General features: G+C 43.7%; 1 protein-coding gene across 8 annotated transcripts in view; it reads left to right on the forward strand.

The window, feature by feature from the left end:
• CEP63 (centrosomal protein 63) overlaps positions 1-12,525 on the forward strand; it is a 30,847-nt gene that overhangs the window by 5,245 nt on the left and 13,077 nt on the right. The window contains exons 1-8 of one of the 8 annotated variants that reach the window (XM_026075521.1): positions 143-287; positions 2,503-2,571; positions 4,296-4,476; positions 5,860-5,955; positions 8,230-8,355; positions 9,237-9,350; positions 11,791-12,027; positions 12,287-12,432. In XM_026075521.1, the coding sequence (XP_025931306.1) occupies positions 2,528-2,571; positions 4,296-4,476; positions 5,860-5,955; positions 8,230-8,355; positions 9,237-9,350; positions 11,791-12,027; positions 12,287-12,432 (944 nt within the window). In that variant the 5' untranslated portion in view covers positions 143-287; positions 2,503-2,527. Of the gene's footprint in view, positions 1-142; positions 288-326; positions 412-2,502; positions 2,572-4,295; positions 4,477-5,374; positions 5,675-5,859; positions 5,956-8,229; positions 8,356-9,236; positions 9,351-11,790; positions 12,028-12,286; positions 12,433-12,525 lie in introns of those variants that run through there. The other 7 variants (XM_026075526.1, XM_026075523.1, XM_026075520.1 and 4 more) reach the window with 7 other exon arrangements.

Genomic DNA, 12,525 nt, shown 5'->3' on the forward strand with positions numbered 1-12,525 from the left:
GGTCACAGCGGCCGGGGCCGCGGCCCGCCGTGAGGGCACCTCCGGCCCGCAGCGGCCACAAGCCGCGCTGGAGGGAGGGAGGGAGGGAGCGCGGTGAGCGTAGTCAGAGCTGAGCTGAGCGTCCGGGCGGCGGGASCAGGCGGGGCGGCGGCAGCGCGGAGCTTCCCCCGGGAGCCGAGGCGGCCCCGCGGCTCGCGGCCAGGCCGCTGCGGCTCCCGGGGCTCTTTCTCTCGCCTCTGAAGCAGCCGCGGGTGGAGTCTGCAGCGGACAGCGAGCTGGTTCAGCACGTGCGTGTCCTGAACTGCTGGGAAGTTCTCCCTGAAGTCTGATCCCTCTTGCCGCACCTGCTTTTCTCTTCGTTGCAAACCTGTGTCCAGCAGCCTTTTAAGCACTTGGAAATTGCATCCTACCGTAGGGTCTTTCTAAATGCTAAATAATCCCATTCTTCTCTCACGAGCTGTATTTTCAAGGCCTTCTGTGTGTTGTCAGTTTTCTGCCCTTGGCTATTCTGTTGCTCTGCTTCCTTCTTGAGGTGGGATGCCAATAATGACTTTTTTTTAAAAGTTTTCTTTTTCTCTTTATTCAAGTACTTCCTCCTTCTTCAATTTCAAAAGTGACAGGCCAGCTCTCATTGCTTCAGCTGGAATTAATGGTAGAGATTAACCTTACTGTCGTGCTGTGTATTTACTGTCTTTACTCATTAGTCGTCTGTCGTTTGCACATCTTGAGTAGAGGTGTCCAATTCTGAGGTTCTTCTCCCCAAATCAGGATAAGCCGCTAGGTATGCCAGACAGGCAGGCTGAGGTGTTGGATGCTCTTCTTAGAGCCTAACAGAAGCGGGAGTGGATGCTGCCCGGCTTTTCATGGCACTAAAGCTTTTAGCGTTGAACTTATTCCAGATCCTCATGAAAGGAGCGGCTGAAAAAGGGGCCTGGATTGCTCTCCATGTTTTCTTTTTGAATTTTAGGAGAAGTTTTCTGTAATGAACGATGAAATCTCTCTGCTACCCATTGAAAACTAATTCTGTGTGGGTGTGATTAGAATAAAATAGAAGAGCTGCTGCTGGTTAATGTCCGCTGTGGCCACCTGGAGAACTCCCTTGGCCTGCTGTCAGCAGCTCTGGGGAGCTGCTCCTCTGCTCTCACCGGCGGCTCTGCCATCAGCAATACAACCAAGAGGCTCTGCATACTGATTGAATTCTGTCAAGCGCGGACAGAGCTAAAGAGAGACAAAACACTCTATCAGTGTAGGGTCTTTTTTTTTTTGTCTCCATGAAATATTTATTTTGTGAATATGTGTGGTAGAAAATGCATCTGAGCTCCAAAGACAGGCTTTAATCTCTTCATGGGGTTTTAAAATGTGCTAGGAGCAGGATGGAAGCTCTGACTTAAGAGACCAAAGCCAAGTCTGCGTGTTTCTGAAAATCTCACTTTCTGTGACCCATGGTGCCCCTTCTGTTGACTGCATGATAATACCATAAAGATTTTTAAGGAAAGATGTTGTGAAGATCCATCTCTAAATACCTGGGAGAGTGCATGGGTGCTTTGGTAACAGAAGATTGCATGAACACCTCCAAATAGCAAAATGAAGTGTATTTTTGTGATCTCAGGCTGAGTTAACCAAAAGGGTCACTGTTTCATGGACATTTTCATCACATTTTCATGGACAACCCACTGAAATAAAATTACAGTTCCAGTGTAACTTTTATTTAGTTTTTATTCTCCTTTTTTGCCTTTAAACCTTTCTTGCTTTACAAGTGTGTGAGACTTCTGTATGTGCATATGTACATGCGTTCATGACTTAACGGTCAGGTACTGCTACTGTAAACCCATGAAACTTATTTTCGTAGCTTAAGGCACCAGAGGAATCTTTTAAAAAGTCAGTGCTATATTGAGAGAACCATATTAAGCAACAATGTGTCTTGAAAGCAGTAATGAGCTTTGTGCTCTATTTAAGCTGGTCTCTATTAGAGACCTAATTTATGGATAGTTTTTTTCACTGCTGCTTGCTTGCAAGGTGCTTAGGTTTTTTTCTCTGAAGCAACAAATATCCCAGTCAGAGATGGCTCTTGGGCCTGGAAGTTCCTGAGTCCGGCTCTTCCTCTGCAGTTCAGTATACCCAAAAGGCTGGAGATCTGCCAATCCTAGTGCGTTGAGCTAACCGGTTTGCTAAGGCGCATGTTCTCTTTACTGCTCTTTGAGTTATTCTGTTCATTAGGTAACACTGTTATATCATCCCAAATTGATGGAGCTGAATGCTTGAGTGCGTGTGTGTGTGTGTTTGTAGAAAAATCTATTTTCCTTTGTTTGGCAGATGTCTGGCTTGTAAATTCATGAAGGTGACCACTGTTCTCCTCACCTGTAATTGTGCACCAGCAGTATATTATGTGATTTTTTAACTTCTTTTCTGTGGACTTCTGCTGTGTGTTTTGCGGTCGGATGGAGAAGGATGCTTGCTGATATATTGCCTTAGGTGACCTCTGTTTCTTGTTTACTTTCCTAGCTGCTAACGCCACCAGGATTTGGCAATGGAGGCTTTGCTGGAAGGAATGCAAAGACATGGGCAGGGGAGGTATGTATGTAACAGTATACACCGGTCTGTCAGACTAATTCAGACTAATTCCCCTTTTATTTAGAACCAAATCCTCTATTACCAGTCAGGCAGAACTGCCATTGCTCAAATAAGGCCTTTGCTGTTTGTCTGCTCGTGCCTGCTCTGTACAGCGGCCTTCAACTAAAACAGAAGCAAAGCCACTGGGTGAGCTGGCTTCCCAGTTAATCCTTGCTGTCTCATACTGTGGTCTTGCTACTAATGCTATGTTTCATCTTCCCTAAAAACTTTACCTCCTTTTGTTTTTAAAACCCTTCTTACCTTCTAACACCAGGAGCAGTAGTAATTAAAAGTGAATAAGTATCTTTCTAAGAGCCCTATTAGCTTAATGAGACATGCCTTTGCTACCTGTTTCTACTGGAAACATCTGATTATTTCTTGAGCATGCTGGCACTGTAGAGCACCGTTCATCTCTGAAGAGTTCTTCATGCTCTGTCGGGGCGAAAGTATCTAGGCTTTTGGATCCCAGAGAGACTGTAATGCCAATAATGGGGGAGAAAAACATTGTTTTATTTGTTCAACAAGTGTGAAGCAAAAGTCGTTGATGCTGTTTTCATAGCTGTCTTTGAGAATTTGACCCAAATTTAGCAATACCATATATTTCTTCTACAAATAACTGGTTGCAGAAATCAAGCTCAGACTGAGCTTTATATTAGCAGTTGCTGAGAAGGAAATGTTCTTGTTCTGCATAATAGCTGCTGATTTCTGGTTAACTTGCAGGACAGGGTGAACTTCAAATTTAAATGATTTGGTCTCCTTTAAGAACTATTTCTTTCCCTATTAAAACAACTGTCAAGTTGTGAAGCGCGCATATGCTCTGGGAGAACAGAGACATTTCGATCCCTTAACCTATTGATTTCCATTTCTTCCGAGTGCTTCCCATTTGACAGGCAAATTAAAGGGGTAAAGATCATCATAGAGTTCACTGCCCTCTAGGGCTGTATCTTGCAAGCCTTCATATTGTCCCTGGCTTAGCAGCTTGTGAAGTTTTAGAGGAGTTAGCTGAATTGGCTTCAATAATTACTGCACCAAATTAGAAATTCCGCAGTCACTAGGGAGCATGCTGTCCCCAATGGATTGTGAATGTTTTATTCTTCATTATCATGTTGTCATCCAACCCCCTCCACTTAGGATTTTGTTTGCATTTGTGATAAATTTCTATTTTCAGGAGCTGATAGCTTGGCTGTAAGATTCCTCTGGTGACTGAAACTTGGTATAAAATGTCTCTGCTTGGAGAGCAATTAAGAAGAATAGAAAATATGGATAAAACCTGTTCTCTTTTACTTAGATAATGCATAGTACCAAGACAAAGGGATAAGTACATGTGGGTGCTTGTTATCCTTCTATGATTAAAAGGAAAAACATGTCTATATTTAAAAGTGTAGCTCATTTATTCTGGCTAGGATTTAAAAAGTGTTCCTCAATGGTCATTGCTGAAGTTAGGTCTCGGCTCAGTGATACGAACGTACCACTTGTGAGGTATTGCATTAGAGGACTGGATGAATGCGTAAAAATTGTATGTATTTCTTCCCAAGCTGATTTGCTTAGTGTGCAAAGTCCTATGTATGCCCAGTTGGTCCCTTAGCACGAGTCAGTTTGTTCTGCTGACCGTGGTGGTACGGGAGTGCTGGGCCTGTGCTGGGTGGTGCCTGCTTTGGGACTTCAGCAAGTTCTTTCCCTTCCAGCAGCGGGTTCTTGACTTCGTGCGAGGCCGAGCTGCAGGAGCTGATGAAGCAGATTGACATTATGGTGGCTCACAAGAAATCGGAGTGGGAAGGACAGACGCAGGCCTTGGAGGCTTGCTTAGATGTTCGAGAGCAGGAGCTTTCCTCTGCCAGGGCTGCTTTGGAAGAAAAATACAAGGAGGTACCGCCTCGAGTTCACTGTTTCCTGGTCAGCATGGTCCCTCGTGTTTTACCTGTTACAATTCAGTGTAAAGACTGTTGTTGACTTTGCACAGAAGCATGCTGTGTATCGGTTGTTGTTTCATCAGAACTGACTGATTATTGTGGTTTAAATGCCAAGCCAAAGCACGAGGTTAAATTTTGCAAATAGCTGTGTTATGGGCAACAGGAACCTGTCTCATAATTGGAGATGAGCGCTAGAATTTACAAAAACGAAGGAGCCTGTTTGACCAAGGAACCCAATTCATAATTCAGAGTGACGTGGTCAGTTCCCTAAGGCCTGACTGAAGTTCACAGTGTGAATTGTCAGAGTTTCTACAGAGAACCCAGAGACTCTGAATCTGGATACAACAGTAGTCAACAGCCCAGTTACCTGTAATCATAGGTAGAAAAAAAAATGTACTGGTGTAAACTGGGAGGTCTTCAAAGGATTGTTTTGTGTGCCCTGTGGTGCAGAATTTGTAGTCCTAAAAAAAATAAAAGGCTACTATATCTGGAGTGAGGCCACGGGATTTTTGTTCAGAAGGGCTGTGATTTTTATTAGGTAGGTTATCATTGTTCTTATCAGTTGTGTTTTCTCTAGACGCTTTTGAAATATTTCTTGCCATCAGAAACAAACATTTATGTCAAAAAAACCCTGTAAAGTATAGTTAAAAATCACTGCTGGAGCATATTCATGCTTTTGGTTTATTCATAGGATTTTTTTGTGATTATTTCTTTTAAGACTGGCGTGTATTATGTATTTATTGGATTGCTATCTTTTGGACCCACAGTTAGAAAGGTGGCTCTCCTGTGGATAGGAGAAGGATGGGAAGAAGTGAAAATGAGTCAAAGGAGCATTTGAATCAATATAAGCGAAGTCCTCGCCATGAGCTTTAAAGCCCCACGTCGTCCCTCTCATCTCCCTGCATTATTTAGAACTCTCTGCTTCACCTGAGAGTTGTAAGATGATGACGTGGCTCTCTTTTCTGGTGGTAGATACTTTGAAATCTAACGTGCATCTATGAACAATGTGATGAAAATGCCACAGAAAAATAGCCTTTTGACCCAGGACCAAAATGAAAGCCAGAATCTCGATGGCTCAAAGCAAGAGTCCAGAACAGAAACAGTTCTGACCCCAGCCCAACAAAGATTTAGGTGCATGGTTAACCWGGTTCATGGTGAGTGGCCCCATTGCAACATGCATTTTTTAAAAAAAATTTAGGATCTTTTAACAGTCACTTACCACTGTTGCTATAATGTGCATGTGTGTCCATGGAGTGAAAACTTATTCCAGTACCTACTGACAGTGTAGTTTAAGTCTGCTTCTGCTGTTTATTCCTTTGCCTTTTAATGCTTTATTTAGGTTGGCATGTTGCGTCAGCAGTTAGAAGACACAGAAAAAGCCAAACAGGACATGGTTAGAGAATATGAACAGCAGCTGAAGAAATTTCAAGAAGAGGTGAGTTTCAGAAAAATAAGATTGGTCTTTAGTTCCCAGTTGATAAGTGATCTGACAGGTGAAGTACTTTGCGTCACTGCTGTGGTTTTCAACCTTTCCATTCTTTTAATCTTTATGCTCTTACAAAAGAGAGCGTTGAGTGTAGACAAAGTAATGTTTTTATGCTTCAGTAGCCCTGTTTCTCTTGCGTTGGAGGACCTTGGCTGCTGGAGTGGAAGGATGTAGTAAATGTATTGTTGTAATTTTCATCTGCACAAATTTACTGCAAAAATTTCCTRTATTCTCCCACCGTATTCACCACGGTGCTTGTGCTGAAGTTGTCATGGGTACAGGAAGTAGCAGTTTGTTCCCTCAGCGTTTCATGGAATTAAAAAGGAGCGATGGTGTAACTGGCCGTTGTCGTGTGAAGAAAACATGAAATGAGATTGGTATGCAGTCTCATCGCTTTTTGCCTCCATTTATTCTCTTTTTTTTTTTTTTTTTGGTGAGGGTTTTGTTTTCTGAAGCCATATTAGTCTTAATGCACTCAGTAGAAACTAAGTATACTTACTTTTTAAAAATAATTTTAGTGCTTTTGTCTCGTAAAGAATTTCTTATTTACTGCAAGGTGGTGCACGTGCGGATGTCCTGCAGGTGGTGTAACAGTGTTCCCTGCCTGTGCCTTCACTCTGCCTGTCTCCGCTTGCTTGTCAGGAGCAGGGAGTTAAACAGCATGAACAGCTAGTAGAGCATTGACCTGCTTTCTCTGGAGGGTTTGGCTTAGTTCCTGCTCACCGTAAGACATAAGTTAAACTAATTTTGTAGTTTCAGCTTTGACGACAGAAGGCATCTGTCCTTGTTTAAAACACCTTACTACTCAGTATGATCAACTGTCTTCATTCATTAGGTGTTCCCACTGGAATAACGGGCGAGCTGTAAAGCAAAGCTGAGATGCATTGGCAGATCTGCCTAATTTCTACAGTAGAATTATTATTTAATATTTGACTTATTATTATTTATTTTAATTAAAAAGTGTGTGTTGAGGCCAAAGTTGCAATGCATTGGTATTTTATCCGCAAAGGATTAATGTAGAGGACATTAATTTCCAATATTCCTCAGTCTCCTATTCTGTTCTTAGTACTGTTTGTGGGGAAGTTCTCCCTGCTTCAGTTTACCACCATTTCCAGTAAACTGCATGTACAGTGTCCAACTCACTGACTTTGTTAAAAGGATAAATCAGTACTTGCAGTCTTCCTGACTTGTTGAAAACATGTTCATATATTAATTGTAAGCCCGTACATCTATCCATTCCCATTGAACATGCCTAAGCACTTTGCTAACTCAGGGCTCTGGAGGACCTTTCAAGAACAGAAGTCAGCTTTTGTGACCAGTGCATGGGGCTGTGAATCATGAGGTCTTGATTCAGATGTTTTTCTTTCACAGTCATCCTCCTCATCCACGGGCTTAGCTTTCTTCCTGAATAAAACGGGAATGATGATTTCTCAAATTCACGTGGCTGTTTGGAAATGTAACTTGTTTAATAGTTGAGTTGTGGGGAGCTCCTCAGATGGAAAAATCTGTGCAAGTTGCTAGTGACTGTTTGCACAGAGGGTCATCTAAAAGTCAAGGGCTTCTTCCTCATTTGTGGTGCTGTTATGAATTCAGAACTCTAGCAGKAGGCATAAAAGTGATATTTTCTGTTGGCATTCTCCAGTCACTGTGAAATGCAGAAAATGACAGATGAAATAGTGTTGATACTACGTGTAATAGCAATGCTCAAATATCCTTCTCCGGCTAAGTGGAAGCCTTCCAGTTGCTCCTTGAGCTTCACGGGCGCTCTTTGGTCTTAAAGAAGCTATCTCCGTGTAGACTCTCCCTCCACGCTTGCTGTGTGGTGTGCCCTTCTGGATTAGTAAATGCACCGCACGTACTGCCTGCTGCTGCCTGTAGAGAGAGCGGTACCACACTTAGCTACATCAACAGCTACACTTAAGCCTCCATCTTATCAATTTCTTAGTCGTGCCTTAGTACTGATAAGACAGAGATTTAACTGTAGCTGCTGATGTCGTGACCGAGTGGCATCTTGCTCCTTCTTTGTACAACTCGGCTTATTTTGTGTTCATATCGAATATGATAGGTTTATACAAATAGAAGTCTTCACTTGCAAACCACATGGCCTTGAATTGAGGGAATTGTTTGCACAGAGCCATTTTGTGTGCCTTCCTTCAAAACGCTATTTAATTCTTGCAGAGCTGGACTCGAGCAGTGTAGTCTTATTCACTGACTTCCTTGCAGTTGGCCAGGCTGAGGAGAAGCTATGAGAAGCTGCAGAAGAAACAGCTGAAAGAAGCTAGAGAACAAAGTGCCAAGCGAGAAGAGGAGGACCAGTTTGAAATGAGCCGACTGACCAGGAAGCTGGAGGTACGTAGAGTTAGAAAGCAAACGCTGATTGGGGTCATGGTATTGACTGCCTGGGCCTCAGTGAGGACTCTGAGTACTCAACCAGGGAGTGGACAGTGAATCCTCGTTTAAAAACAAAAAATCTTTGTCTGCTCCAGGTTAGCTCTTCTCAACTGCTTGTGTAATACAGGCCCCAGTGCAAAAAACAGCCTTTAAGTACACAGGAGAACTCATGCTGCTGTTCTTGATCTTAGACTAAATAAAAGGAAGAAGGTGCTGGAAGCATAATTAATTATGCGAACAAAATGAATTCCGGTGTGAAGAGGTTGTCATCTCACTGCTTTGAGGGGGAGGGAACCACATATCAAACTTCTTTTCAACTCTGTCTCATCTTTTAATCTTCCTGCCATGCTGAGCTCAATTGCACCCAATTTTCTTCAGCTCTACCCTTTAGTCGGGGCTAACAAACACATCTGACTGATGTAGTGTCCAATTTCTGGATCAAAGATTAGCATTAAAATTCTATATTTCATGCTTGCCGTCTTAGCAATTTCAATAGCAGCCTGTTTTAGAAGCTAAAGCCAGGCTGAATTGTTAAACCTCTGACAGCAAATTCATGAAGCCTAGCCATGAATCTGTTAGCACTTAACATTTGTAAACAGCAATAATTGACACCGAGGTTTTAACTCAGGAGGGAGAAAAATACAGCGAGCRCAGTGTGCGAGGGGTTTTGTACCGCTGAGTTGGTACATCAAATGACTGGCTAATGGTTTCCCCGCTGTGGGGAAAGATGCAGGAGGATAGAGCGGAGGGAGAAAGCAAACATGCGTATGAACTGGAAGGGGGCCATCTTGTCAACTGAGCGGACGTGCTGCTGCAGGCCACCCCTGCTGTCTTTGCAGGAGTTTCGTCAAAAATCACTTGACTGGGAGAAGCAGCGCTTGCTCTACCAGCAGCAGGTGGCATCGCTGGAAGCGCAGAGGAGGGCTTTGGCTGAGCAGTCTGAGCTCATTCAGGTACAATTAACATGTGCTGAAAGTTTTTGTTGTGCTTGTGGCAGCAGGAGGGAGGGGGGCAAAGGGGGAGAGACTAATGAAATCTCTCGGGCTTGAATCCAGTTTAGGTTGCCATTGAAATGACTTCTAATGTCCTGGCGCAATAAGCTTTATTTGTGTACGCGTATGGGGAAAAAAAGATCTGGAGTCTATCGACAGAGGTTAGATAAGTGTCCCCCAGCTCTTCCCTCCCGCCCCGCTGCCCCCTTTTAACCTGTCATATTAGTACGGAAGACAGTAGGATGAAGCTTTCTGCAAGAGTCGGAGACCACAGCATATGACGCTTTAAAATGACTGTTAGGTCACGCCGCCTGGTTCAAAGCTGCGTACCTGACGGTAGCTAAATATAGCTTCTAGGTCCAGCTCAGAGGATGGTGTTGGAAAATAGTTCTCCCCTACAACAGATGCCTCCACAAAGTACCAAAGCAACAGCAATTTTCAGCACCCCCCCCCTTAGCACCCCCCCCCCCTTAAAGGCAAAGCGTAATGGAGCTGCTGTTCCTGAAAAGCTGGTCGCTCGGTGAGCTGGGCTGCGGCAGGGCTGGATGAATTGACCTAGAGCACAGCTGTGAAGCCGCGCTGACACAATCACAGCAGACGCTGCTAAGAAGCTCTTGCTGGGGGCTTTACACTTAATGGGCTCCTGAGTTGTTCTCGAGTGGAAGCTCCTGCAAGGAGGAAGTTTGTGATGACAGGATTGAAGCTGGCTCTGGCAGGGGCTTTGTGAGGGGCTGACACTGGTAAATCTACAAATGCAGAGCGCGTCTTTGAACAGAAGGTCTTGCTGCTCTGCTGTCTTTGTATCATTGATAGCTCAATTGTCTGGGAACAGATGTGTCCTTGGAGTGCTGGCTGGGATCCTGGATCACAGGGGGATGGCTGTGGAGCAGAAGAACAGAAATTTGGGGAGGTTTTTCCTAAGCAGCGTAGGCGAGTTAGGTGCATGGTTACCACGAACAGACCGAGCCCTCAATTTCTTTGAAAAGCCAAGCATGAAAGAACTAAATTTGTCTTGCATGTTTCTATTCAATTGTAGAAGTCTATTCTATTTTATGTGCTCGCTTATTTTTTTTTGGCGTGAGGTCAAGTTGAGATGCGTGACCCTGGAGCGCCTTCCTGTTCCCCTTGGTTCAGCCGCGTTCCCCTCATGCCTTTCAGTGCAGGTTATGGAAGCGTGGCGCTCTCGTCCGGTAACACCTCCACGTAACACCTGCAACCTTTAAAGTCAACAGGTGAAATCTGGTTTTCTGTGCTGCGCTGCATGCTCTGTGGCAGCAAATAAAAGATAGCTTAATGTTTTCTTAACGCCGAAATGAATATTCGGCTAGTCTGGCACTCTGGTTTCTTGGGCTGAAAAAAGCTATACTTTAAATTCTTGCCCCTCTTGATTACATTTTCTGTCTTGACTATTCCGATAATGAAAAGGCTGTAATCAAAATTATACCATAGTCTTCCAAACACACAGTTCCCATAGTTTTCTCTGTTATGGGGCATTATATGCCAGGAAATAAATAAGCAAGTGCTGATTCTGAAGCTGACAGGAATTGCTACTCTTAGAAATTGATAGCAAAGGAGTACTCAAATATTTTGTTTCAGCCTTTAAAAATTATAAGGTACTACACAGAAAGGGTAGATACAAAGTAAATTTTCTTAGAAAATTATATGAGAGCTGGCTTGTTAAATTCCATCAGTTAGGAGTGAGGAAAGAAATGCTACGAAATAAAGTATTGTGCCAGTAAATAATAGAGCATGTATTGTTTGCTAGTCACACGTTCCTTATAACTATTACTCTTTTTTTTGTCTTCTATTAAAGCGATAAAACATTCAAAGCCAGCATTCTAGCAAGCTGTTAGAAGCAGATATTTACTGCATAAAGCAAAGCATAATTGACTGTTGCACTCGGTTCAGTTTCTGATTTGTTTGATGCCCTCCCTCCCTCCCCCCCCACCCCACTGTGCACCAGGAACTGCTTTCTGTCCTGGTGTGGAATTAATGGTTGGGTTATCTCGAGCTTGTGTATGGTGCTTGCAAACCTTCTTACGTGCTGTCATCTCTCTAGGTCTAGTCTTGGGTTAATGGGCAAAAAAAAACCCAGCCAGCTTTGTTCTTGGTTCATACTTGGCAACTTGAGCTATTTGAGAACCTCTTTTCCCAGATCCTGTTTGAACCCCTTTTGGAATTGGAGGGACCCCTCAAACTTATTTATTTTAATTCTATCCATTTTCGGAAGTTTTGCTCATCTTGTAACCCTGGAACAGTGCTTCCCCTAGTTCCCTGAAAGGTAGTTTTGCTTATTTTGAGAGTGTGATTTGCTGCACAAAGAAATTGGTGTAAAATCCATGCAGTTTTGATGCGCTGTACTTTCTGTAGTTTAGCTTTAATACAAACCAATTGCTGTTAGCAGACTCAGCTTGCCGGTCGGAAGCAGATGCTGGAGTCGGTGGAGCTGGCTAGCCGATCGGAAATCCAGCACTTAACCAGCAAGCTGGAGAGGGCCAATGATGCTATCTGTGCCAATGAGTTGGAGGTGGAGAGACTTAACATGAGAGTGGACGATCTAACCGAAAACAATCGGATGATTCTGGAAGATCAGCAAAGAGTTCAAGAAGAATTAAGGCAATCCAAGAAAATGTCAGAGGTCAGTGGAGGAATTGTCAGGGAACTGAACACAAAGCAGGGTCTGTGAGAAGCAGCAGGAAGGGTTGTCATCCCAGAGCTCCTGTCTCTTTCTAGAGCCTTTGTAAAGTTCCAGATTGGCCTCAAAGCTGGCTTTGTACCTATGTGGTGCTCTGCAGTGTTTCCAAAGGTTTCTTAAAAATGTCATCAACCTCTCATCTCATTATAATAAACTGATTTGGTCCATCTGGCAGCAGTCATTCCTTCTCCCTCCTGTGCAGGTATTACAGGATGAGAAGATGGAGCTTAGAGCCACCTTGCAGTCTCAAGAAGATTTCATTGAGAGCTCCAAGCTGCATCAGGAGCAGTTACAGAAGGAGCTGGCCAGGCTGACTGAAACTCTTCACACAAAAGAACTCCTCATCAGGTAGCAGCTGTGCCTTTTTGGTACTTACCCTGTTGAATCCACATTTACGCTCCAGGTTCTCTGAGGACAGTGGCGGCATTTTCACAGAGCTGG

The sequence above is a fragment of the Apteryx rowi genome, unplaced genomic scaffold, assembly GCF_003343035.1.
Source record: "Apteryx rowi isolate R43461 unplaced genomic scaffold, aptRow1 scaffold_406, whole genome shotgun sequence".
In the NCBI taxonomy this organism is placed as follows: Eukaryota; Metazoa; Chordata; class Aves; order Apterygiformes; family Apterygidae; genus Apteryx; species Apteryx rowi.